This window comes from Nelumbo lutea, chromosome 2 (genome assembly GCF_056320005.1).
Source record: "Nelumbo lutea isolate HS-2025 chromosome 2, American lotus-T2T, whole genome shotgun sequence".
NCBI lineage: Eukaryota > Viridiplantae > Streptophyta > Magnoliopsida > Proteales > Nelumbonaceae > Nelumbo > Nelumbo lutea.
Window position 1 is genome coordinate 59235059 of NC_142685.1, and position 27476 is coordinate 59262534.

At 37.5% G+C, this 27476-nt stretch overlaps 1 protein-coding gene across 2 annotated transcripts in view; it reads left to right on the forward strand.

The window, feature by feature from the left end:
* The first annotated feature begins 8937 nt into the window (after positions 1–8937).
* Positions 8938–27476, forward strand: part of LOC148870996 (vacuolar protein sorting-associated protein 41 homolog) — a 78951-nt gene continuing 60412 nt past the window's right edge. The window contains exons 1-7 of one of the 2 annotated variants that reach the window (XM_088967634.1): positions 9060–9484; positions 9794–10384; positions 13819–14088; positions 14187–14366; positions 14435–14695; positions 26542–26674; positions 26809–26899. In XM_088967634.1, coding sequence (XP_088823760.1) covers positions 13846–14088; positions 14187–14366; positions 14435–14695; positions 26542–26674; positions 26809–26899 — 908 coding nt within the window. In that variant the 5' untranslated portion in view covers positions 9060–9484; positions 9794–10384; positions 13819–13845. Of the gene's footprint in view, positions 9485–9793; positions 10385–13818; positions 14089–14186; positions 14367–14434; positions 14696–26541; positions 26675–26808; positions 26900–27476 lie in introns of both variants that reach the window. The other variant, XM_088967633.1, reaches the window with a different exon arrangement.

Sequence of the window (27476 nt, forward strand, 5' to 3'; positions counted from 1 at the left end):
TACTTGGTGCTTGTTAGGCACGGGAGCGTTTTACAAGTGTTCGGTTTCACTAATGGGCCCAGATTTATTTCACCGGAGTGATTTGTTTTACCTGTATTTTTTTTTTTTAATACAAAAAAGATGTCACTGATTGGGCGTTTAAAGTAATTAATATTATAATATATTTACAAGATTTTTAAAAACAACCCAAAAATAGAACTGGTCAGGGAATCGGTTTCGGTTAAGTGGTACCATTTAGGTCGAACAGTTTGACCTGTGATATCATAAATAAATTAAAAGAAATAAAATATTCCTTGATATGGAAACACGTCACCCTGCTCAAGCCAATATTCCTTGATTCAGTTGATTGTATTATTATGAAGAAATAAAATATTAAAAAATAACAAAATTTGAAATTCATGAATGTATCATATTTAGTTTTCAAATAAAAAGGATTTGCCAAATGGTAGTTAAATGGGACAAATAAAATGAATCCAAAACAACACCGGGTATGCGACCAAAGTAGTAGTTAATTAACACAACCAATAGCTAATAATCCACTCCCACAATTAAGCAAGATGAACTAAGCAAAAAATTCAAAACTCACCCCCAACCGTCGCCGCAATCCTTTTCTCTTTGTTGCTGCTCCTTGTTGTTGCTGATTACAAAAAGAAATCCATCGTAGATGAAGCTCATTACCGTCGCCGTTCGTCGTGACCAGTTGTTGTCGCTTGTGGCTGTCGCACGGGTTAGAAGTTGTAACGAAAATGAACTTTTGTTCTAACCCTAACTTGTAAGACTTGGGAATTGGGGGACATGAGTGTCCTTTTTTTGTTTTTTATTTTTTTAATCCAATGAAAATAAATTTTGTAACTCGCGAACCGCTACGCGGTTCGACCATCCGGGTCAGCAATTTTTTGAGCTTTTCAACAGTTATTTAGGCATTAACGGTTTACAATATAACCAGACCTGGGGGCTGAATGGTTATTGATTTTTCCGGTCCAACTGTCTGGTCTGGTCTGGTCCGGTTTTGAAAATCATGTATTTTTATAATATTACTTGGTGCTTGTTTGGCATCAGAGCATTTCACAAGGGTTCCGTTTCACTAATGGGCCCCGATTTATAAGTAATTTGTTTCACCTGTACTTTTTTGAAAAACACAAAAAAATGGATGCATTTAAAGTAATTTAGCTTAATATTATAATATATTTATAATGACAATTGTGTGACATTTCAAAAAGTAATCAGCTTTTTCAAATTTCAATGTGTCATGTCAGAAAAGAGATTGGTGATTCAAGATATGTCAATTTGACGTTTCAAAAACCCCTCTTTTCCTGAATTCTAATGGTAACCATTACAGAAACGGTTTTTTGAGAAACACCCTTGCCAAAATGTGATTTTATTGCCATTTTTTTTTTGTTTCTAGTGGAATTGGTTGTTTGCACTTCCCACGACATTCCTTATTTTCCAAGAAACGGATCCTTGTGTAATGCCTTAGTGCCAAACAACCTCTTAATTTCCCATTTAAGATAGAACTAGCGGGACCCGTGTGATGCATAGGAAAATTTGAAATATTTAATAATTTTATTTACTATTAATTAATATTAAATTAATAATCAAAATTTGTTGTTAATTAATTAGAAGTATTCAAATTATTGTTAATATCTAAAATTTTAATAATTATTTTTTTCATTTAATGTTGATTTGCAAAAAAATAATTATTGTTAATTTAATATGAACAAATATTTTTTAATAAATTTAGTTTTGTTAATAATTTGTAGTAATTTTAATAATTGTTATTATTTTTAAATAAAATTTTGATTAACTTTAAATAAATAAAAATAATTATAAAACATTTATATTAATTTTACTAATAATTAACAATTATATAGGAATGACAACGGTGTGAGTTCAGGGCGGGGCATCCCATCCCTGTCCCTGCCTTGTCCCCATAGGGAGGTGGGTTTAGGGCAAGGCAACCACTCCTCAATGTTGGGCGAGTTCAGGGGCAAGGTACCCCACTCCTCATCAAGGATGGGGAACCCTTGAATTTCCTCGCCCCATCCCCAGTATTGGGTGGGTTCAAGTATAGGTGTAAATCAGGTCGTGCTGGGCCAGCATGGTGTCTTGGGTCGTGCCTCCCTCCCCTAGGATAATTTGGGGGGTTGGTTCGGCACGGTCCACAACCCGAGCCTGCACGAGCCCATGTTGTGCCGTGGGTTGAGCTGGTCCATGGCCTTAAGCTAGGCCAAGCTGTGGACCGAGCCAAACCATGAGAGATCCATTTAAAAAAAATTGATAAAGATGTTTAAATTTTTATTTATACAATTAGACATTTTCATGGGACGGGAAGCCCGACAACCCAAACTAACCCATTATTTTTTATGCTTGGACAAAATTTTAGGCCCGTGGGCTCGAGCTCGGCCTTTCTCAAATAAGCATGGCCCAATACTATTATATATATACATATATATGCTTCTTAAATTATTAATAAATATCAATTTACTATTAAGAAATATAAATTATTTTATTAGTTTATTAAATTAATATAATATTAGTTTATAAAAATATACTAAAAAATAACATTTTGCGTACAGATCGGGCTTCGGGCTTGGGCTCAAGATCTAGGCCCGATGGTCGAGTCGGGCTCAGGCTCATGCTCGAGCTCGGGCTCGGGCTTGCACATTTTATGTTGATAAAGATGCCTGTGTTAATTATAAAACTATGATTTTTTAGAAATTAAGATTTTTATTTAACTATAGTCTAATATAAAAACATATATAGCATTTCTCTCTCTCTCTCTCTCTCTCTTATATATATATATATATTTAATTATAGTCTAATAACATTTACCATATATGCATTTAACTTCCAAGTTGAGCTTATTAGGGGTTGTTTAGCTTGGGCCCTATCCACTAAAGTCATCATTGGACTCCAAAAGTTTGATACCCAATTAGACTTCGGATCTGATTATCCCTAATAATGTGTGAGCATTGTGCATATTTCAGCTAGACCTAACTCAAAAGAAAATAATTGTCTTAAATTATAATTACTGTTAATTACAGTTTAGAAATAACTATTTTTAATCATATTACTAATAATAATTAAAATATATTATTTTTTCACTATTATTTAGTATTTTTTTGCAATAAAATACAACTAATTTAAAATTTTAATTGTTTTTAGTATTTTAATTAAGCTTTAGGTTTTTCAGAATTTTTGTATTTTTGATTAATTTTTGGTGTTTTTTCATTATTATTTAGTAATTTTTGCATATGAGTATTTTTTAATAATTTTCAGTATTTTCAGCATTTATTTTTGCATATTAGTCACTAGAAAATTAATTTGCATTTGCTTTAATTTTGGTAAAAATAAATTAAATAACTGAATAAATACCATAATTAATAAAAAATACAGCTAATTTTGAGAAAAAGGTGGGGGTATAAAATAAACACTAAAGAAATGGAAAAAGTTGTAGGTCAAGATATATTTCTTTGATCATTTAGAAATGTTACACCCATCTTTAACACTTGTGACACATGCAAAATAATTGGGGAAATTGGTAGGTTAATGAGGTGTTTTTTCCTTGATCTGTTGATCACATAAGAATTCAATAAAAAAACCATAGTTGAAAAAAATAATCATTTATTCTAAAAAGCAAATAGAATTAAAACTAGAGATGTTGGATAAAAGAAAACTAGACAACTGAGTAAAGGTGAGTAAAGGATGTGGTGTTATAAGCATCTTCATGCTTTTGGTATCTTTCATTATACTTCATTTTTAAAGAGATGGAATCTTTATATTTAGAAGGAAACTTTCTTTTTAGATATGGAGAAAATTACTAAAATATTCTCACAATGTAGGGAGAAAAATGCACTTTAAATATATTCGTCTATTAAAATCCTTAAAAACTCAAGTTCATTCATGAAATTGCAGTAGCAATTTAGGCTCAAAGTTCATCATGATCCAAACATCCAACAAAAAACTATCAACTCACATTTCAAATGAATGCCTCTCTTCATCTTAAAATGTAGAAATTATCCACTCATTTCTCCAATAAATCAAGAAAAACAAATGAAACCTTAAATTTCTATCTATCAAAAACAAAATCTCTACCATTTTCGTCTTAATATTGAATCCAGCTAGAAAATTTAAGGATCCATTAGAGAGCTTGGGTGGAGAAGTAAGTGGGAACCTGGTGTGGAGAAAGAAGACCATTTAGTAAGGTGGAGATTGATGAGTAGTAGAAATGAGTTTGGTGGCAATATGGCTCTATTAGGTAAGTGGCTTTGGAGGCTTATGAGGGAAACAAACAAATTGTGACATAACATGGCGGTGAACATTCATGGGCTCTCTGAGAATGATTGGGATGTTTGTATTTCTAATAGAGGCATCTTGTGTTTCTCTATGAAAAGCTATTCATAAGTTTCTTCTTTTCCCCAATGGAACTAGGAGTTAGGAAGTTGGTAATTGAAGGAGATTCCATGTAACTATCAGCTAATTGAAACAAGAAGAGAAAGCTTCTTGGCAGTTCAGAAATGAGATCAAAAAGTTTGGACGGCTTTCAAAGGAAATGTTGGTGCCCATTCAATGGATTCCCAGATCGGCTAATGGCTTTGCAAATCATCCATCTAAGCTAGGTGTAAATAGAGAGCATTGTTTTATGGGCTCAATTGTAATGTAAATAAGTTATAGATTTTATGTATTCTTTTTAAGCTTTTTTAGGGAGTAGCCAAGGTTACCCAAAAATTGTAATTCATTTTGTTTTCTAGCTAATTCAATATATATTTTTTTTCTATTGTTGATAAAAAAAGATATATTAGAGAGCAAGGACTTCAATATCATATTTAGGAAACCAGTCGAATAATAAATCATTCAAATAAATAAAAAAGGGATAGTTTGGGGATTAAAAAAACTATAAACAACTGGATAAGAATATTTTTTTTAAGTCAACTGATGGAACTCTAAATAAAGGGGGTATTTATCACAGAGTGAAAGTTCAGGGGAACTTGTTGCGAATGAAAGTTCAAAGGGTGATGATTATTAATGACCCCATAATATAGGGGGTCTTTGTAATTTATCCAAAAAATAGGAGATGGGGTTTTAGAAAAAACCAAACACTCATAAAATGAGATAAGGGTAGTTTGGGGTTTTAAAATATTAAAACATGCATATTATAGGTGCATTAGAATCTTTTATGAAGTTAGCTGCTAAAATGTTGATAGTGGGGACATAAGGGTAGGAGTTTTGTTGCAAGACAAGGCTTGGGGGCTAAGTGTCACTATCCCTTAGTAAAGGGGTGGTTGCCTATCATTAATGCTTCCATTTTTTCAGTCATTTTTGGTAAAAGAATGAAAGGGCAATTTATAGAAGGCACCTTTTACTTTTGGGGTAGTGAAACTGAACCCCTAAACTTTAATTCCTGATGAAGACCCATGTTAGTGGCACTTTTTTTTTTTCGTATCCATAGGGGTCGTTATTCTTTTTAAGTGAACAGTGCAACATCACATCAATAACCTCAACTAATCGTTATAAGATTCAAAACCGCACTTGGATAATTCATCCAATGCACCAACTGGGCTACCCCTCAGTTGGTTTTCATGTGAGTGTCATATGCTAACATGCATATTTAAACATTTGGAAGAGTCCAGACTGCCCTTGTATCATTTTATGAACCTATTTTGTAAAAATCTGATATAATACAAACAAAAAGATAAAGGAAAAAAAGGAAATTACAGAAAAATACAAGAATTCCATAAAAATGTGAAGAAAAAAATAAGGAAATAAACAAAAGACAAAACAAAGAAATTGCAGAAAATACATCAAAGAAAAAGATAGCATAAAAGGAAACAAGAAAATACATAAAAAACACACATAATGCAATAAAAAATAAAAAGGAAATTGAGAAAAAATATAACATATAGAAAAATGAAAATTTGCATTAAAAAATTACTAAAGATATAAACACACAAAAGAATACAAAACTTTGAATGGGCATTTTCATTGATTTATTTTTACCATCAAGCCGATTAACAGGGTTGGTCTTTGTCATAAAAATAGTACTAGGAGGCATTTCGACAAGGTTTGTGTACATAAATGAAAGGCGACTTTCAATCTATACCTCCATTCATGTCCTTCCAATCAAGGGTGTATTATTGCTCTACAAATGTTTTACTTTTTGCTTTTGGTACTAATGGGAACTTTCTCCTTAGCTTTGTTTGAATTCTAACAAGTCTTAAAAGGAAAGGACAGGCCGGGTGGCCCCAAATGCTACCAACCCTTTTCAAAGTCTGCATCTCACTTTGAAGACAAGGTGTGGTACTGAACTTTGTGGTTAGGGAAAAGGATGAAGCTCTTATAATGCAAGAGCTTGGAGTTATGTTTATGTGCATCGAAATTGCCTTGCAGCTAACTCTAAGATGTGAGCAAGCAGAGTGAAGAATTGAAGCCTTTAGGCTATGTTTGGTTTGAAGGAAAAGGTAGGGAAAGGAAGGGAAAGACAGGGAACCTATACAAACCTGTCTTTCCCTTCCTTTCCCTACCCTTTCTTTCAAACCAAACATAGCCTTAATTAACTGTGCAAAGAGATGTTCCTTTGCTGTTTCACTTGTACTAATACAAATGTATGAGAGTGCAAATGGAAAAAAATAATGCAAATATTGGTTTTCTGTTACTAGGGATTTTATTTTTATTTGCTCATGGCTTTATTTCATCTTGTCTGCAGTGCAAATAAACAAATTAAAGTGAAAATTGAAACAGACAAATCAAAATCTGCAATCAAATCATGTGTGCCCCATATGTTCGCAGTGCAAATGAAATAGCATTGCAAACAAACCAAGCCTTGATATTAGGGCTATGTTTGGTTTGAAGGAAAAGGTAGGAAAAGGTAGGGAAACCTTTACATACTTTTTCCTTCAAACCAAACACAGCCTAGAAGAACACTAATCTTACAAGCCAATGGATTGTGTAGCCAGTACACAGCTCCTAAATGAGACACATGGTTTCTCCTACTCAACAACATCAAGGGTCATAACATTTTCTCTTGCTGGACAGAACAGGTGTCTCATTCCACCTTGGTACTATGATGGTAACTCAACTAAACTGAGCTTTATCCATTAATGGGGTTGGTTAGATGCATCCTTGTTCAGCCATTCTGCTATATTCAGTGCCCTATCAATTGTTAACATATGATAGCAGAGTTTTATATATTTGTCTTCGATTGCTGCAAATATAACTGCAAGTCTGCAATTCATGCCTTCAAACCTTCATTCATTTTTTCAGCCTGAGGAGGATGAATTCAGCTATGTTGCCCTATCAACCCTCTTGATTGTTCATGCATTGAATCTTTCTGGGACTCTGGGTCACTACTTCAGTTGGTTAAGAAACTCAGCTCTCCACTTCATTGTAGGGAAATTGGTCTAAGCAATCTGGCTATTTAGACCCCACAATTAAGATAGAAAATTATATAAAATCCATGCTTCTTCCATTTATTCTTTTGCTTAAGTGGTCATCCACTGACTACTGAGAGAGTTTACCTAGAGATGAGTTGTCATGAGAATCAGACTTCTTCTGACACGTCTCAGGCGTCGATTTGCTATAAATTGTCGCGGCATAGAGAGCAACTTGGCAAGCTTGTGAAGTCCCTCCAGCAATTCCCAATGATGTCATGCCTCAGATTCTTAGCTCATCTCAATCCATTTGCTAGGTCACTCATCTGTCAAACCTGTTTCTGGGAGATCTCTATCTGATATTGTGGTAGTGACAAATACTAAGAGCAATGTAGAGGCATGGGATTGGAGGTCCCAGTACTGGACAGTGCACATGGCCAGAGCTTCTCCACAGGAGATGAGCTTTATCAGATGTAACTGTAACCACATGTTGTGAGACTTTTTGCTTTTCTCTTGATAATTCTTTACAGGGAAATGGCTAGCTTTCTCAGCATCATAATGCAATAGATAAAGAGAGTGGTTTTTGGTTCACTTCATGCACATATAGAAGCAACTCTTTTCCCTGGACTACTTCCAATGATTTAGGTCCTGTCCCTCTATTTCACTTTATTTAGAATCCTTACCATTAATTACATTTCCCTGATGCTAGGAAAGTGGATATAATATATCATACACTGAAAATTTAGGGGTGTGCAAACATATCAACAAATTGATGAATATTTTAATGGAGAGGATAAGGGAAAGGACATGATCATGATACAATTTGTAAACAAAAAACAGGGGAAAATGAAATGTAAAAATATGAGCATATTGGGAATGAAAATGTTGCGGAGTTGTGCTCTGCAGCCAGTTGCAATGCCATATTTCCCTTTTTTTTGGTGATCTGAGATCATTTAGAAGAAAAGAGAAAGAAATGGGATCAAGAGAACAACCCAACAGTGATCACTGAAGTAAATTAGAGAAATATGCTAAATATTCATCAATTTATTTGATTATTGTTTTCTTTTTGTGGGTAGGTTCATTACATGGACAAAAGAATAGTATTCTTAAAGGGGTAACTGAGGTGGCAAATTATAAATCATTACGGATTACCACTTTTATTTTCTTTATTTTCTTTTTGGCTAAATGAACCACTGGATCCAAAAAGGAAAGGAATACATTGAAATTATGAAATTGAGATGATTCCTTCCTTTCCTCTTCTAAACACCCAAAAGAATTAATTGTATGTGAGTTAATGGAGAATGCAAATAAATGTGTACATATTTTATTTGAAATATGTTGTATGCCACTATGCTGTATTTCTTCAAATATTTTGAAAATATTTAACTAAAAAAAAGCAAATATCATGGATATAAAAAGTGTATATTTTGAATATTTTCTCTATGAACTGGAATTACGGTTCTCTCTAGTTCTTAAAGGATGTAGATAAGAGGACAACCTTCCTTGAAAATGTGAAAAGGAAGACGGAAATAACATTAGTATTAGTTTGTCTTGTTTTCTAACTTAATTCAGCAAAATTCTAAAAAAGGAAGGAGGGTGGAAGAGAGAGGGAGGGGGGGAGTACAGGTGGCTCTCGTTATTTTCGTTTATTCTGTTGTCAATAAATGATGAACAAGTACTGAATGAGATGCTAAGAATAAACCATCAAAGCTCAGATCAAGCCGGAGAAGCTCAGCAAACTGATTACTACTATTAACAGATCTTAAGCGATTATTCTTTCTCTCTCTCTTTCTCTAACAAAGAAGAGAAAAGGCAGAACAGAGGAAAACTGAGAAGGAAGTAAGAGGAAGAGTTGAGAGGAAATGGCTCAAAATCACTCGGAAAATGGCATCGATGGTGATGATGAGAGAGAAGAGGAAGAAGACGAGCACGAAGAAGAAGCTGAGGATGAAGACGAGGAAGAAGAAGAGCCCAGGCTAAAGTATCAGAGAATGGGAGGGAGTATCCCTTCGCTTCTTTCCAATGATGCCGCCTCCTGTATTGCTGTCGCCGAGCGTATGATCGCTCTTGGCACCCACGACGGTTTCGTTCGCATTCTTGATTTCTTGGGCAATCAGGTAATTTACCTCTCTCCCCCCGCTCTCTGCTATCCAATTCAATTATGTATCTATTTCGATTTCAGAGCTTATATTATTCTTTTTCTAAATCAACCTGGCCGCTTAATTCAGAAAAGTGATTAAAAAACCTCATCTGGGTATCGAAATTGTCAACTTTTTCTGACCATAATCTAGTTGAGTTAAATGTTGTTTTTTATTGGGTTTATATAAGTTAAGGGTAATTTTTGGCTCTAATATTAATAAAAATAACATATTTAATAAATTTGTAAAATTAATATCGAACAAAGTTACTGTTCATCTTCTTCCCAGACCGCCCACCGCCGCCTCCGATACGCCTCCGGCACGTCTCCGACTATCGTCTCCGCCTCCGGCTGTCGTCTCCAACGATCAAGAAAGCCACTTCTCTCTCTCTACCCATTTTTTCTCCTCCTTCCTCACCTACCTTCGACCAGCCCTGTTCACCACCTTCTTCGAGAACACCGAACTTCCAACGGCAGTACTATCCCAGCATTCTCACACAACTCCGGCGTATATCTGATATCTCAACCATCGCTCGATTTCATTTTCTTCCTGTATCATTTCTCCTCTTCACCCCACCGTTCAAGGCTTTTTGTAAACAATCCACGAAAGCTTTGTTCCCGGTCCTCATCACTGGTTAACCCGAAAGCTCTGTTCTCGGTCCTCATCACCAGTTAACCAGAAACATTAGCAATGACGGAAATCTGACCTTTCCATCCTCCCTTTCCATTTCGAAGGAGATTTACAGTTAAGGGGATCGTCCTTTCCCATCAAACTTTCGATCGCAAACCGTTTCGTCACCGTGATTGAGAAACAGTTCGGAGCTGAGCTAACTGAAATCTCCCGTGTACATCGTCCTCAGTCAGGCCAAAATCTGCCCAGGTAAGTCCTGCTTGCGTCATTTTCTTTTTTCTTTTTATATATATTTCCGTTTCTTCTCCTAGTTTCTTGCCATGGAGTAATAGTCATTGGGCTGGCTCTCAGAGCCAGTGAAGAAGCTCCCTGCCGAACCAGCTTCAGTCAAGTTTCTAACACACCCACCTCTACCGCATTTCACATACTTAATCTATGGTTAACTAGTTATTTATCTTCTTTTAGTTGTGCTTATCTTTTGCCATTCTGAATTAATATATTTGTTAGAAGTTTCTTAGAAAGAATCAATCAGTTCTCTGCAACTTTTTTTTTATCTGTTTTTGTTTTCCCTTCCGATGATGCTTTTGCTTGCCCATGGTTGTGCGTTAGTTTTCTTGTTTTTTTTTTTCTTCTGTTCAAGGCTTAAACTCTGTTCAGAATAAGAAGTCTGTGAAGTTTCAAATCCTGATGTATCATTCCCTTTCAATCAGTAGTTCTATCGATCTGTTATTCGTTAGGTTTGCTTTACTTAAAATTGATACTGGCATGGAATTTACTCTGATTTCAAGAGTTATATTTCCTGTTCTGTAAGTTAGATTTAATGGTCGTCTGGTTGGATCTTTTGAGACTGAGATGGGAAGCATGAAGTCTATTTAGTTGTTGGATGTCACTGAATTATGATCTTGGAGGCGATTGTTGGTGTGATACTCTCGATTCCCGTTGCTCGTTTCATCTGCCTCCACCCACCTCCGGCAACGTTGCTGGTGAACAGATTGCAAGAAGAAGAAGAACAGTGATTTTATCCTTAATTGATATTATTTTTAAAAAGTTCATCTATTTTTGATTTTTTTTTTAAATATTACTTTTATTGATATTAGGGCCCAAAAGTTGCCCTTATATGCTATTATCCCTTTTTTATTCCACAGTAATATTATAGTTGGCTCTGAACGTTGAAAGGATTTATGGGCATTGACTTGGATTCCAGTAATAATTATTTTAAAACTTGTTAGGAAGTTATGTGCATTGGATTATCAGTTTTATTGACATAGTATGTAGTGTAGTGAATTGCCACCATTGATTAGGCAATAGAGAAGCTTAGTGCTTGAAAATGTAATGTTTACGAGTATAGAGTAGAGCAAGGACATGAGACATATGACAAGAACCTTGCTAAATGGTTATAGTTGTAGTCAAAATCGTCATTGCCCATGAAGGTGCAGTGCTCAGTTGAAAAGAAATTGGCTAATAGAGCAGAGGAAAAGGAGAGCATATTGCTTAAAAAGTTTTATGGAGCATTTAAACAGATTGTCCTATGTTCATGTCCTAAAATCTGAAACTGTTGAATGTGAACTTCAGGGTATAGAAAGGTAAATAACCTAAATCAGATTTGCATCAAATGAAACTGAAACTTTCTAATCATTATGAGAAGTAAAGCCACATTTCACTTGAGAGGTGATGCTGATGTTTTTAATGCTTTATGAATATCAGTGCCAATTCTATGGACGGTGATGCACTGGAGTCACAAAGAGCATAAAAGTTTCACTTGGTAAGGTGGGATAAGGTATGCAGGATGAAGGAGAGAGGAGGTTGGGGGTTTTGAAGAGTGAGATCTTTTAATAAGGCATTACTTGGGAAGTGGCTTTGGAGGTTTAGGCAGGTGAAGGAGAGACATTCACTTTGGAGAGTGGTGGTGGGGAAGTATGGGCTGGTGTGGTTTGGGTGGGAATCAAGGGAGGCTAGTTCATCTTATGGGGTTAGTGTTTGGAAGGGAATTATGAAGTTCAGTAAGGAATTCAAGATTCTAATCAAGTTCTTATTGTGGGTGGTGTTAGGATAAGGTTATGGGAAGATGATTGGTATGGTGTTGGTAAGCTGAATGAGTTGTGCCCAAGGCTGTATAGATTGTCTGAGCACGAGATAACTATCAGTAAATGCTATGAGAGGCATGGGGAGCAGATGGTTTGGTGCCCAAAGTTTAGGAGACCTTTGCTTGATCTGGAGTTTGGAGAATGTATTGCTTTGCTGGAGAAGATGGAGAAAATTAAGGTTTCAGACCAATCAATGGGTGACCTGTAATGGAAAGAATATTCTAATGGGAAAATTTCTGTTAAATCCTTCTAGTTAGATCTATGTTGGAATCAACTTGGAGTCTGACAGGGTTAGAGGAATTTGGGGCAATCCTGTTCCCCCGAGAGTGGAGGCTTTGGCTTGGTTTATTGCCATGAACAGTGTTTTAACTGCTGACCATCTTAAGAGCAGAGGTTTCGTGATGGTTAGTATTTGTTATTTATGCAAAGAGCAAGAGGAGTCTGTTAGCCATTTGTTTATTCTGTGTAAAGTGGCTGGTTTGATATGGAAATTGTTCTCAGCTTTATTTGGGGTGAGATATATTCACCCCAGTTCTCCTTCAGAAATTTTCTCTTCTTGGCCAAAAACCAGAGGTAGCAAGTGCATCCCATTTGCTGTTTGTTGGTGCATTTGGAAGGAAAGAAATAGAAGATGTTTTGAAGGCAAGAGCTGGAGTGTGAGAAAATTAGTAGCAGTCATGGTAAAGTTACTTCAGAAAGGATGTTGGTGAATCCAGATTTCGCTCAAGTCAAGTAAGAAGGCTTTGGGATTTTAGGAGGTGTTAGAGATACAATGTTGTGATGTTGATAGTTTCTTTTGTTGATGTATCTTGTTTGTTTGTTTTGTCTGTGGGTGTTTCCTTAACACCCTAGCTGGATTGTACATTTTTTCTTTTAATGAAAAATTTTCATTTATTATCAAAAAAAGGGTTGTCTGATGGAAGAGAGAGTGCAGGGGGATGAGACAGTAAATTTTTTAAGTTGACAAATGCCTTTACATATAAACAAGTAATGAGAGGTAATTGAGGGTGATAGATGTTTCAGTTGTTTAAGTCTGGGGACTTGATCCCCTGAGCTGGGACTAAATCTTACCCTCGTTGTTACTAACTATTAACCAGTAAACCACCTATATTTATTTTGGCTAATTTTGAAACAATGCATTGCATAAAGGGAACGCCTTGGATGTCCCAGTAAAGGTCATAGTTATGGCTTCAAATTGTCTGAAATCTGAACTTCTCTTTAGCACTTCAACGAAGTGAATGGCTAAGGGATTTTGATTCCACATGGAATGACATCATTTCTTTTTGGTTTTTCTTAGGATTTTGATACATATGTTCATTCTCATTATCCATCATTTTAATATTGTCAAAGATAGGATAGGATTGAATCTACTCCTTGAAATCTAAGCGATCTCTCTCTTTTTTCATTATTTTAATTTTCCCATTCCACACTTAATGGGCTTCATTTTAGAAGATGAGTTTGAGTGTTGAAATGTTGGAGAAACCAGAATGAAATGATTTTTTTTCCCATGTTGTTCTGGGAGGCCCCATTACCAGCTTTAGTAATGGTAAAAATCATCTGCTTGAGATTTGTAATTATTTCTGTGTTTTATTTGCACAGGTCAAGGAATTCCGTGCTCATACTGCTATGGTCAATGATCTAAGCTTTGACACAGAAGGTGAATATGTAGGAAGCTGCTCGGATGATGGATATGTTGTAATAAACAACCTTTTTACAGATGACCGGATGAAATTTGAGTATCTTCGTCCAATGAAGGCTATTTCTCTGGATCCTTATTATTCAAGAAAATCATCACAGAGGTTTGTTGCTGGTGGTTTAGCAGGTCATCTATACCTAAATACAAAGAAATGGATGGGCTACCGTGACCAGGTTTGTATTGCTAAAAGTTAGTTTCTGGAGGTAGATGAATGCGACGTTCTAAGTAATCTGTTAAAATATCTGATTCTGTAATGTGCCTCTTTTTGTAGGTTCTACACTCTGGTGAAGGCCCAATACATGCAGTGAAGTGGAGGACAACTCTTATTGCTTGGGCCAATGATGTCGGTGTGAAAATTTATGACACAGCCAATAATCAGAGAATCACTTTTATTGAGAGGCCACGTGGAAGCCCGCATCCTGAGCTGTTGCTCCCCCATTTAGTTTGGCAGGTGAGTGAAAGTTTTTCACATTTCGTATTTGCTAAAATCCTTGCTAATTGTATTTTAACATTATTTAGGATGATACTCTCTTGGTTATTGGCTGGGGAACATCAATAAAAATTGCTGCAATTAGGACAAATCAATATGCAGGAACTAATGGGATACAAAGGCATGGGCCAGTATCTCATATGAAGCATGTGGATATCATGGCATCTTTCCAAACTAGCTATTTTATTTCAGGAATTGCTCCCTATGGTGATGCTTTGGTCGTTCTAGCTTATATTCCCCAGAAAGATGACGGAGAGAAAAACTTTAGCAGCACAATTCCATCACGTCAGGTATTTTCTCCTTCATTTGTATTTTATGAATTATGATTGCAAATTTGTATTTCTGTTGTTTTATCTACTAACTAACAAACCTGTTTTCACAACCAGCCTCCATCCAACTTGCAACTTTCTTTGGAAAATGAAGATCCAACACATACTTTTTTTTGGGAAATGAAGATCCCATGTTTGGATCTTGCCACTTCAATACCCAAATAATACCTTAACTCCCCAAGGTCCTTAAATCTCATACTCTTGACATTTAGGTTCTTTGTGGAATTAATCTCACTCAAGTCATTCCCTGTGACCACAATGTCATCCACATATTCCATTAGCATTGACACCAGTGATCCCCTTCTCTTCACAAATAAGGTATGATCCGATTAGGTTTGAGTATATCTGAAGAAAACTGAAGAGAGGAGAGCTTGAGAGTTCAGCAATGAGGGTCTGAGAATGAGAGTTTCGAACATTCCCTCTCTCAGCACCCTAACACTATTTTATTAAGATATATTTGAATAATTACAAGGAGGCCCTTAGTTGGGCAAGAATTTACACAGAACTTAATATAGATAGGATGGGCCCAGAATAAGGCCCATTACAGAAAAGAAACATAAATAACAAGAAAGACTAAACAACCTATGGGCCATTCGGCCCATCTTCTCTACACTCCCCCTCAAGCTGAGCATAGATGTCAATCATGCCAAGCTTGCTGGTATCATGCTGAAGTTTTGCCTTGGGAATGCCTTTGGTGAGAAAATCTGCCAACTGTCCTTCAGATGTGATGAAAGGAAGACACACATCACCCGAAGAGACCCTCTCCCTAATGAAGTGTCGATCAACTTCAATATGCTTGGTTCTATCATGTTGCACTGGGTTGTGAGCAATGTTGATGGCAGCCTGATTATCACAGTACAACATCATTGGCTTGTCATATTCAACTCCAAGTTCTTCCATCAATGATTTTAGCCATAATAATTCAGAAACTCCATGTGCCATGGCCCTGTATTCTGCTTCAGCCAAAGACTGAGCAACAACCGATTGTTTCTTGCTTCTCCAAGAAACAACATTACTAGCTACCAAGCTGCAATACCCAGAAAATCTTCTGTCATCAATGTTTCTGGCCTAGTCAGCATCGGTGTAGGCTTCAAGTTTTAGATGACCATGCTTGGTAAACAGAATACCTTTTCCTGGGGAGCCCTTTAAATAACATAGGATTCTCTCTGCTGCTGCCATATGAGTGTCTCGGGGAGCATGCATGAATTGGCTAATGCAACTGACTGCATATGCAATATCTGGCTGAGTCATGCATAGGTACAAAAGTTTCCCAAGAAGTCTTTGAAAGATTCCTTTATCTTCTAACAATGTTCCTTTTGAGGCTGAGGGTATGATTCATATCAATAGGAGTAGCAACTGGTCTAGCACCCATCTTTCCAGTCTCGGACAGCAAGTCAAGAACATACTTCATTTGGGAGATGACACAAAATAATCCTACTAATAGACTCTGAAGAAACAGATCCAAGAGAAGCATTCCCAAGATAATCAGTGCATTGTTCCGGGGTATCAAGCATGTATATTCCGTTTGCCTCATGGCCACTCCCAATCACCTTCTGATACTCCAGATCCTGAAACACACAGTAAGAAGGAAAGAAGGTTACACAACAGTTTAGTGACTTGGTTAAATTGCTCACAGACAACAAATTTGTATTTAGTTTAGGTACATGAAGGGCAGAAGGTAGGAACAAGGAATCCGTAGCCTTGATGGTTCCCTTACCAGAGATAGGGGCAAGTGAACCATCAACTAAAGTGATTTTATCCCGTCCAAGAAGCAAGTCATATGAAACAAATAAGGTAGAGAGATTGGTCATATGGTCAGAAGCACTTGAGTCAATAATCCAAGGGATCTTGAGATTACCTGAAGTGGTAGCATGATTGGCAGAAGCCCTTATACCTGAATGAGCAAATGCTGAAGCAACAGAAGAATTGCCTGAAGGGTTGGAAGAAGTGGTCACATCACTCAGCTGACTGATCATCTTCCCAAACTTTTCATATTCTGCTCTCATGGCTGCCAACTGTGCAGAAGTAGACATTTCTTCACTATCTGGCCCGACAGCTACATTTGCACTTCCTGATCTTTTACTATAATGCCTTTTTTGAAACCGACTGGGAACAAGATTAAGATGTAATTTGCAGCACTTGTCTTTGGTGTGCTTCGGCTTCTTACAGTACTCACATATAACTTCTTTCTTTCCTATGCCACCAGAAGTTCCAGCATTCCCTTTGGGTTTAATCCCCATATTGGCAAAGTGATCATTAATATCAGCCCCTTAAACCTGAACAACCCTTTTGCTTTCTTCACTACTCACCAATGCATAAACTTGTGACAAAGAGACACATTCATTGGAAAGAATATTCTGTTTTGTGATATCATATTCTGGGTTTAGTCCAGTTAAGAACTCAAATACCCTGTTCCTTTCAACCAATTTTCTGTAGGTCTCTGCATCATTGGTGGTGTCCCAAGTTACAGCTTCTATTAGGTCAATCTCTTGCCATAGAGACTTCAGGGTTGAGAAATATACAGCAAGAGGTTTCTCCCCTTGCCTTAAATTCTTTACATCACTTCTCAATTTATATGCCCGGGCCACATTGAGTTTTTGTGAATAGGTTTCCGCAACACTGTCCCAAATTTCTTTTGCTGAATTCATCCATAGGTAGTGTTGGCTGATTTGTGGCTGCATTGAGTTCACAAGCCACCCAATGACAGTGTAATTTTCTTGCATCCACTTCTCGTAGGATGGATCATCTTTTGGGGGAGCCTTCTTACTCCCGGAAATGAATCCCCACTTTCCTCTACTACAAACATGAATCTTTATTGATTGTGACCATGCTAGATAATTAGTTCCATCGAGTTTAACTGTGGTCACAGTCAATAAGGAATCACTTTGAGTCCCCTGAACCAGTCCATATGCAACACCATTTTTGTTTTCAAACTCTAAGGAGTACATCATGTACACACTTTAAATATGATTTCAGATGACTTATACAAGTATACTGAAACTCTTGCTGTACCTTTTCAAGCAATAACAGAGTTTAGCCGATCACAAGAAAATATTCTGAGTTCAGCCTTCAAGAAGTAATCAGAAACTCCTAGGCACTGTGCACTCAGCCGAAGTACCTTTTCAAAGCTGTGCACTCAGCCAAGAAGAGTAAATACCAATCGGTATTGCTGAACAGGCCTTTTCACAAACATGGTGTGGGCAATAGAGACAACCCCACTATCAAGGAAGAGAAAAGACCCCAAAAAACAGTTCATACAGCCCTCTAAAACAGCCAAAATATGATTAACAATACACAGCCTTGTTACAAAGATGTTTCGGCAGGTTTTAACAGTCCAAGAATGTCTACAATGTTTTTTAAGTTGACATCCCTCACACTGGATTTTTAGGGTTTTCTCTTAAAACCCTAAAAAATGATAAAAAAGTGAATTTTTTATAGCCACACCTCTTAGATTAAACTAACCTTGCTGCTGGCCTCAAGAAAGAATAAAAGCTTACCCAGAAAGTTCTGAAGAAACTGATCTTGATCCAAAAAACTCTGGAAATTCTGATCGCCACCTTTAGTCTTGATCAAAAAACTGATCTTGATCTAAAAATCCTCTGTAAATTCTGATCGCCACCTTCAGTCTTGATAAAAAACTGATCTTGGACTCTTTATCTTTCTTTGATTCTTCCTTATTATCAAGAACACAATCCAATCTTTGGACAGCTGCTACAACTTCTGATAACCTCCAAGAATCAGCCGAAAAAAGAAGGATCTTTCTAATCTTCCAGCCCTAGGCAATTCTCATGTGGTCGGCTGGATCAGGCTCACATGAGAAGCCCTAGATCTTGCTCTGATACCAAGTAGTCGTACAAGACTACAACCAGTCTTAGTTTTGAACAGAAAATAAATAAGAATAAAAGGAGAAGAGGAGAAGAGAAGAGGAGAAGAGAAGAGGAGAAGAGAGAAGGAGAGGGAGAACACGAAGGGAGATTTCTGAGAAAAAGAGAGAGGGGTTATTATCAAAATAGCCGCCCCACTCTTAAATTTATATTCATATTCTCATAATTGTAAAAGGATTGTAAAAATGGCTGAATTACCTTTATTGCTTACATGACAAAATACTAAGATAAGAGTAATATAAAACTGAAATAAACTACCAACTACTAACAACTGAAAACTAACATAACTAACTGCTTACTACTGTCACATGAACACAGCGGGGTCTACACCAGTGGGGTCCACATCAGTGTTCTCTACACTGAACAATTCAAATTTTTAGTCAAATTGCTCACAGATAAAAGATTAGCATGTAGTCTAGGAACTTACAGTATAGAAGGCAGGGTAATGGTATCAATTACTTTGACCAACCTCTTCATGGCAATGGAAACATGGGAACCATCATTTATAGAGACGATCTCTATTAGAGCATAGGTGGTATGATGAAAAAAGTGTGAAAATGCTGGTCATATGTTCTGAGGCTGTCGAATCTATAATCTAGGGAGGGCCCCCTTACCTGTAGTGGAGACATAATTTGTAGTAGCATATGAACTACGTGTATGAGAATATGAAGTAGTAGACTAGTCTCAGAGCTAGTTGCACCTTGTTATCCACCCAATGAAGAATTGGAACCAACTATATCTCTTTGACTCAAATACTACCCATATCTTTGCAACTCAACCCTGACTACGACTACTACAACTAACTCTAAGGAGGCTGGCGTAAGAGTCCAGATGAGTCTCTAGTCACTGCCATATTAGCATTCCCCTTCTTATTTCTAAGTAGAACTGGTATGATATGTGGATAATGGCATAATGCTTCCAACAAGTGTCTTTGGTATGTTTAGGCTTCTTACAATAGTCATAGCCCAAATCCTTCTTGTCCTCCTTCTTACTTTCACTACCACCCTTATCTCCACTAGGCTTAGGTTTTACTGTGCTAACCATAGCCGGCTACTTAATGCTTAGATTCCTCAACATAACATTCCTCTTACTCTCTTCTCTAGACACAAAAGCATATGCCCGAGAAAGAGTTACACTATTATGGGAAAGAACATGTTGTCGTGCAATGTCATATTCAGGATCAAGTCTTGCTAGGAACTCAAACACCTTGTTCTTCTCTACTAGCTTCTAGTAAGTAGCAACATCTTTAGTACTCTCCTGTACCATAGTCTCCAAATGGTCTATCTCTTGCCACAAGGTTTTAAGAACTAAAAAAAAAGACTGCAATAGGTTTATCTCCTTGCCTTGTGCCAATTACTTGATTCCCTAACTAGTAAGCCCTAGTAACATTCTCACTTCTGCAACTCTGTCCCAAATTTCCTTATCTGTGTTAGCCCATAAAAAATTCTTGCTTATATGGGGTGGCATAGAATTACAAATCCAGGTCATCACCAAATAGTTCTCCTGCACCCACGGGGAAGAGTTGGTCTTGGGTTTCTTCTCTTTACCAGTTACATACCCCAATTTTCCATGAGCACTAATAGCCATCTTAGCTAATTGTGACCACTCCAAATAATTTGTACCATCCAACTTAACTGTAGTGATGGTACCTGCCCCAAAAGGATCACTAGCACTTCCTACACTTAGTTCCATGTCACTAGTAGATTTGTGTTCTACTCTACTACCCTCCATAGTTCCCAGAACAGCCTAAAACCTTGATTGTAAAAAAGGAAACACCACTAGAAGCAGATCGATCCCCTTTGGAAACCTCAAGGAATGTCAAAAAACTTGAGCAACACTTCTTAGGTAAAAAATAAAGAATCCTATTGCACTTGGGATTCTTCCTTCTTCTTCTTCAGTTCATCTTGATTTCAATGATCAATCCAAGATCAGACACATATGGTTCTAGATCCACCAAAAAATCCAATAATTGGACCCTTTTTAATTCTTCGATTAGCTCTCTATCTCGCCATGCAGTCAGATGATCTAGGGCTCCATGGGACAATCCCAAAAGTCCTTAGTAAATGCTCTGATACCAAGTAGGAAAATCAGAAAATAAAAACAGATTTATAACAGAAATAAAAGAAAAGAAGAAGAAGAGTTTCTTGGAGAGAAGAGAAGAAGGGAGTGAAAAGAAGAGTTGGGAGAAGCCAATAACAGATCTGGCTGCCCCACTCATTAATTAGATGCTCATTAATTAAAAGGAAATACAATGACTAATATGCCCTTAATAGGGCGGCTTCTGTCAATAACATAAAGCATAGCTACCAAAACCTTAACGCATGTCTCAAGGAGGCATTTTTTATGCTTGTACCTTTTTATCAGAAGAAAAACAACCTTTTAAGAAGAAAGGACTGTTTAGAAAGTTGCAAAAATTCAAAAGAAAGTAGCAGAAATCAGAGTTCAAGAGGAGAGAAGAGGAAGAAGAAGGTGGCGGCAACTTGGGTTCAGAGAGAGAGATTTTCTAACATAATCCCTTCTCTTACTCCCTTAATTCTGTTTCATTAAGTTAAACTTTAGTAATTTATAGAGAAGCCCCTAGTTGGGCAGAAAATTAAAAAGACATAACATAAGAAAGAATAAAGCCCAGATTAAGGCCCATTACAACAAAGAACATAAAAGATAAAAATGATAAATAGCCTATGGGCCATTCGGCCCATCTTCTCTACACTCCCCCTCAAGCTGAGCATAGATGTCAATCATGCCAAGCTTGCCAGTATCATGCTGAAGTTTAGCCTTGGGAATGCCCTTGGTGAGGAAATCAGCTAACTGTCCTTCATAGGTGATGAAAGGTAGACACACTTCTCTAGAAGCCACTCTTTCTCGAATGAAGTGTCTGTCAACTTCAATATGCTTAGTTCTGTCATGTTGCATTGGGTTGTGAGCAATGTTGATGGTGGCCTGATTATCATAGTATAACATCATTGGCTTATCATGCTCAATACCTAGTTCCTCCATCAAGAATCTAAGCCACAATAGTCAGAAACTCCATGAGCCATGGCTCTGTATTATGCTTCGGCTGAAGATCGAGCAATAACTGATTGTTTCTTGTTTCTCCAAGAGACAATATTACCTGCCACCAAGCTACAGTACCCGGAGGTAGATCTTCGGTCATCAATGTTTCCGGCCCAGTTAGCATTTGTGTAGGCTTCAAGTTTCATATGGCCATGCTTAGCAAATAGAATTCTCTTTCCAGGGGAGCCCTTCAACTGAAGGCATGCATGAATGAACTGGCTGATGCAACTGAAGGCATATGCAATGTCTGGCCGAGTCATGCATAGATAAAGAAGTTTTCCAAGTAGTCTCTGGAAGACTCCCTTATCTTCTAACAATATTCCATCTGAAGCAGAGAGTTTATGGCTCATATCGATAGGAGTAGCAATTGGTCTAGCACCCATCTTCCCTGTTTCAAAGAGCAAATCAAGAACATACTTTCTCTGAGAGATAAGGATCTCATCCTTGGATCTAGCAACTTCTATGCCAAGAAAGTATCTCAATTCCCCCAGATCTTTGATCTCAAACTCTGTATGAAGGAAAGATTTGATATTATTAATCCCTGAGACATCATTACCAGTCACATCAATATCATCAACATACACAATCGGGTAAACGACCAAGGATCCTCTCCTCTTCACAAAGAGGGTATGATCAGACTGTGTCTGTACATTGCCAAAGCTAACAAGGGCAGCCCTAAACCTTTCAAACCATGCTCTAGGGGACTGTTTGAGTCCATAAAGAGATTTCTTCAGCCCGCAGACCTTTCCTTTCATATCTGTTCCATACATCCCTGGAGGAAGAGACATATAGACCTCCTCATGTAACTCTCCATTTAGAAATGCATTCTTTACATCCAGTTGATAAAGTGGCCAATCTGAGTGTGCAACCAAAGATAGTAGAACTCTCACAGAAGTCATCTTGGCAACAAGGGCAAAGGTCTCCAGATAATCAATCCCATATGTCTGTGTATAGCCTTTTGCAACCAGCCTAGCCTTGTACCTTTCAATGGTGCCATCAACATGATATTTGATAGTAAAATCCCACTTACAACCTACTGGATCCTTCCCTTCAGGCAAATCAACCACTTCCCAAGTGTCATTCTTGTGCAGGGCATCAATTTTTGTTCTCATAGCATCCCTCCATTCTGGAATAGTAAGAGCTTTTGACACAGACCTAGGAATTGGGTTAGAAGCAACAGAACAAAGGTAGGCAAAATATGAAGGAGAGAGCAAACTATAAGAAAGGTGTTTGGAAATGCAATGTGCAGTACACTTCCTTTTTCCTTTCCTAATAGCAATGGGGATATCAAGGTCTGGGAAGGATGGCTCCAAAGGGGTTGTAACAGTACCTGTTGTCTCATCTGTAACTGGAAGTGCATGGGGCTCATGTGTTGGAGGGGAAGCAATCTGCTCATTTCTGGTTCTCTGCCGTTGGTACAACCTGAGATTAAAAAGAGGGCGAGGAGGTAAAGGAGGAGGAATAGGAACACTGGAATGAGAGTGAAGTGACTGATCCTCCCTTGACTCATTTGAAGGAGGAAGAGACTCAGCAAAAGACTCAACTGGGACAGGAAGAGGAAGAGCAAACACCTGTGACAAATCCTCCCCCTTTGGACAATGTCTCTCCAGAGAAGAACCATAAAAGGAAGAAAGCTCATCAAAGGTGACATCCATTGAGACATACTGAGTGCCAGTCTTTGGATCAAAACAACATTAACCCTTCTCTGTGGGGGAATAACCAAGAAAGATACACTTGTGGGATTTTGGTTCAAATTTATGTCTCTGGATACTTGGGATATGTACATAACAAGTGCGGCAAAAGACACGAAGAGGAATAGGAAAAAGATCATTGTCCGGATGAAGAAGAATGAATGGAGACTTAAACCCTAAAACCCTGGATGGCATACGGTTTATAAGGTAGGTAGTAGTGAGAACAACATCACCCCAAAATTTTGTAGGGACATGTGAGGCAAATAGAATACTTCTTGCAACTTCAACAATATGTCTAGTTTTTCTTTCAGCAACTCCATTCTGTTCCGGGGTCCTAACACAGGAGCTTTGATGGATAACCCCTAAATCAGTGAGATAGCAAGTCAGGTTTTTCTCAAAATATTCTTTTGCATTGTCGGATCTGAAAATTTTAATTCTGGTATCAAACTGGGTTAGGACAAATTCATGGAACTGCCTCACAAGTCTAGGAACTTCATCACGGGACTTCATAAAAAATATCCAAGTGAATCGAGAAAAGTCATCAATGAACAAGATAAAATATTTGTAGCCACCCATAGAAGGTAAGTGGTAAGGCCCCCACACATCAGAGTGCACAATATTAAAAGGAGAAGATCTTTTATTACTCAGAGGATAACTGTTTCTACAATGTTTTGACAGTTCACAAGACTAACAATGAAGACTGAACAAACTAATTCCCTTAAATAGTTTTGGGAATAAATGACTTAATGTAGAAAAAGAAAGATTACCCAAATGAAAATGACATAACATGACTTGAATGATGAAATCTGTAGATGTAGACCCAAAAGCAGTTTTTCCAGGTTGTTCATGGCACTGTCTAGGAGTATCCAATAGATATATTCCATTCGCCTCATGGCCACTTTCAATCACCTTCTGAGACTCAAGATCTTGAAAAACACAGTAGGAAGGGAAGAAGGTTACACAACAGTTTAATGACTTAGTTAGGCTACTTACAGATAACAAGTTTGTATTTAGTCTGGGTACATGAAGAGCAGAAAGAAGAACCAAGGAGTCTGTAGCCTTGATGGTTCCCTTGCCGGAGATAGGGGCAAGAGAGCCATCGACTTGGGTGATTTTGTTACATCCAAGAAGTAAATCATATGAAACAAACAAAGTAGAAAGGCTGGTCATATGATCAGAAGCACCAGAATCAATAATCCAAGGGATCCTACGATTACCTGAAATGGTTGCATGATTGGCAGAAGCCCGTATACCTGAATGAGCAAATGCAGAAGAGGTTGAATTTCCTGGAGGGTTGGAAGAAGAGGTCACACCCTCTAGGTGACTAATCATCCTCCCAAACTTCTCTTATTCTGCCTTCATAGCTACTAACTGCTCACTAACCGTCATCTCTTCAGTTTGGTATTTGTCACTATTCGGACCAACAACAACATTGGCACTCCCTACCTTTATATTATCAGACTTCTTCTGAAACCGAAGTGGTAGGAGCTCAGGATGCAATTTCCAGCACTTGTTTTTAGTGTGTTTTGGCTTTTTACAGTACTCACAGATTATCTCTTTCTTCCCTGAGCTACTTGGAGTCCCTACATCCCCCTTGGGTTTCACTCCCATATTAGCAAAGTGATCATTTAGACCAGCCCCTTGGACCTGGACAAGTCTTCTGCTTTCTTCACTACTTACCAAGGCATATGCTTGAGACAGTGAGATACTATCATTGGATAAAATATTTTGCTTTGTAATGTATTACTTTGGATTTAGCCCTGTCAAGAACTCAAACACCCTGTTTCTCTCAACTAGTTTTCTGTAGGTCTCAGCATCCTTTGTGGTGTCCCAGGCTACAGTTTCTATCAAATCTATTTCTTGCCATAAAGACTTTAGTGTTGAGAAGTATACAACTAATGGTTTCTCCCCCTGTCTCAAATTCTTCACATCACTTCTCAACTTGTAAACCTTGGCCACATTTAATTTTTGGGAATATGTTTCAGCAACACTATCCCAAATTTCCTTTGCTGAATTCATCCACAAATAGTGCTGACTAATTTGTGGTTGCATTGAGTTCACAAGCCATCCAATGCCAGTATAATTTTCTTGCATCCACTTTTCATATGATGGATCATCTTCCGGAGGAGCCTTTTTGCTCCTAGAGATAAAACCCCATTTGCTTCTACTACAAATATGAATTTTTACTGATTGTGACCAAGCCAGATAATTAGTTCCATCCAGCTTGACTGTGGTCACAGCCAGTAAAGAGTCCACAGAGGCTCCCGGAACTTGTTTGGATTCAGCAACATGCTTGTTTTCAAAGTCTGAGGAGTTCATCTTCTTAAATACTTCAAAAAATGACTTCAAACAACTTTGAATAACAACAAATGAAGATATAACAAAAACTGTGTTGTGAGCCAACCTCTATGCAGCAGTATCAATAACCTGTGTCACACCCGGAAGCTGGGAGAAATAGAGAAAACTCAGTCGCTCCTTGTAGTTTTCACAGAATACCAATGCACTTGATTCGATCTTCAAGAAAAAGAATGAGAAGGTCTTCAGTCAATGAGCACCCAAGTCAAACTCCCTGTGGGGCCCGCAATCTGCCAAGAGGACCCTAATTTTCTCCAGAAAATTAGGGTTTTGGGCAACACACTTGAATCTGCCAAGAGGACTACAAAACCAGTCCCCTTCTCTCCAGAAACCACTAACAACTGGGCTGAAATAGGTTTCTTTAACCATTCATACGATTCAGTTCTCCATACACACTTTGTATGGGAAAAAAGGTGAAAAAAAAAGGGAAAAACGAGCCTGCTCTGATACCAAGAAGAAAAACAGCCTTTTGAGAAGAAAGGACTGTTTAGAAAGTTGCAAAAATTCAAAAGTAAGTAGCAGAAATAAGAGTTCAAGAGGAGAGAAGAAGAAGAAGAAGGTGGCGGCAACTTTGGTTCAGAGAGAGATTTTCTAACATAATCCCTTCTCTTACTCCCTTAATTCTATTTCATTAAGTTAAACTTTATTAATTTACAGAGAAGCCCCTAGTTGGGCAGAAAATTAAAAAGACATAACATAAGAAAGAATAAAGCCCAGATTAAGGCCCATTACAGCAAAGAACATAAAAGATAAAAAGGATAAATAGCCTATTGGCCATTCGGCCCATCTTCTCTACATTATCATGTCTAACTGTTTTGGGCAGGGAAGTGCACAGAGACCTGAAGTACGTATAGTCACGTGGAGAAATGAAGAACTTGCAACAGATGCTCTATCTGTGAATGGCTTTGAGCACTATAAGGCAGAGGATTATTCCCTTGCTCATGCTCCTTTTTCAGGTGCAAACATTTTTGATTTTGTACCATCACTGAAGTGTTATGTTTTGATCCTTAGTGAATCCTGACTTCATTACTGAGAAGTCTTTTTTATAACAGACCCAAAAAGTCCTAATGTTTATGCTTTTATAATGCAGGTAGCAGTGGTGCAGGTGGTCAGTGGGCTGCTGGAGATGAACCACTGTACTACATTGTTTCCCCAAAAGATGTAGTTATTGCAAAGCCTAGGTTAGTGTTTTATTTATTTCTTTCTTTACTTTTTCTGTAGGTTTTACCTAAATAGAACTTCAGCAATTGAGCAAATATATGGCCTTAACATATATGGTTGAAGTCAGCCAATTTCTTTCTTTACTGAGAAGCCAATTTGAACTTCCCCAAATGGTTGAAGTCAGCCAATTTGAAAAAGGGATGATATCCTTTTTCTTAAAGAAAGAGAAAAAATATTAAAATAAAATAAAAAGTGATTACATCCTGTTTTATGTTGAGATCTAACTCAGCCAACCTCATGATTACATATATACCTATAAACTTACAAACAGAGTAGTTTACAATTATAATGGCACTCCATTACCCATTTCCATCATAGACCAAAAATCAGATCCAAAAGAGGATTGAGATGTATCTCTAAATTCAGGATGAGCGAGTAACCAATCCACTGTGATCAATCCAATATCAGACACAATCCTTTTGATGTCTCTAGGTTTGTCTTCAAAAGTTCTGCTTCTTTCTCTCGAGAATGCAAATGGAATTGCACTCCAAATGTGACCTTCCTTCCTGAATAAACTTGTCATATTGCAAAAATGTA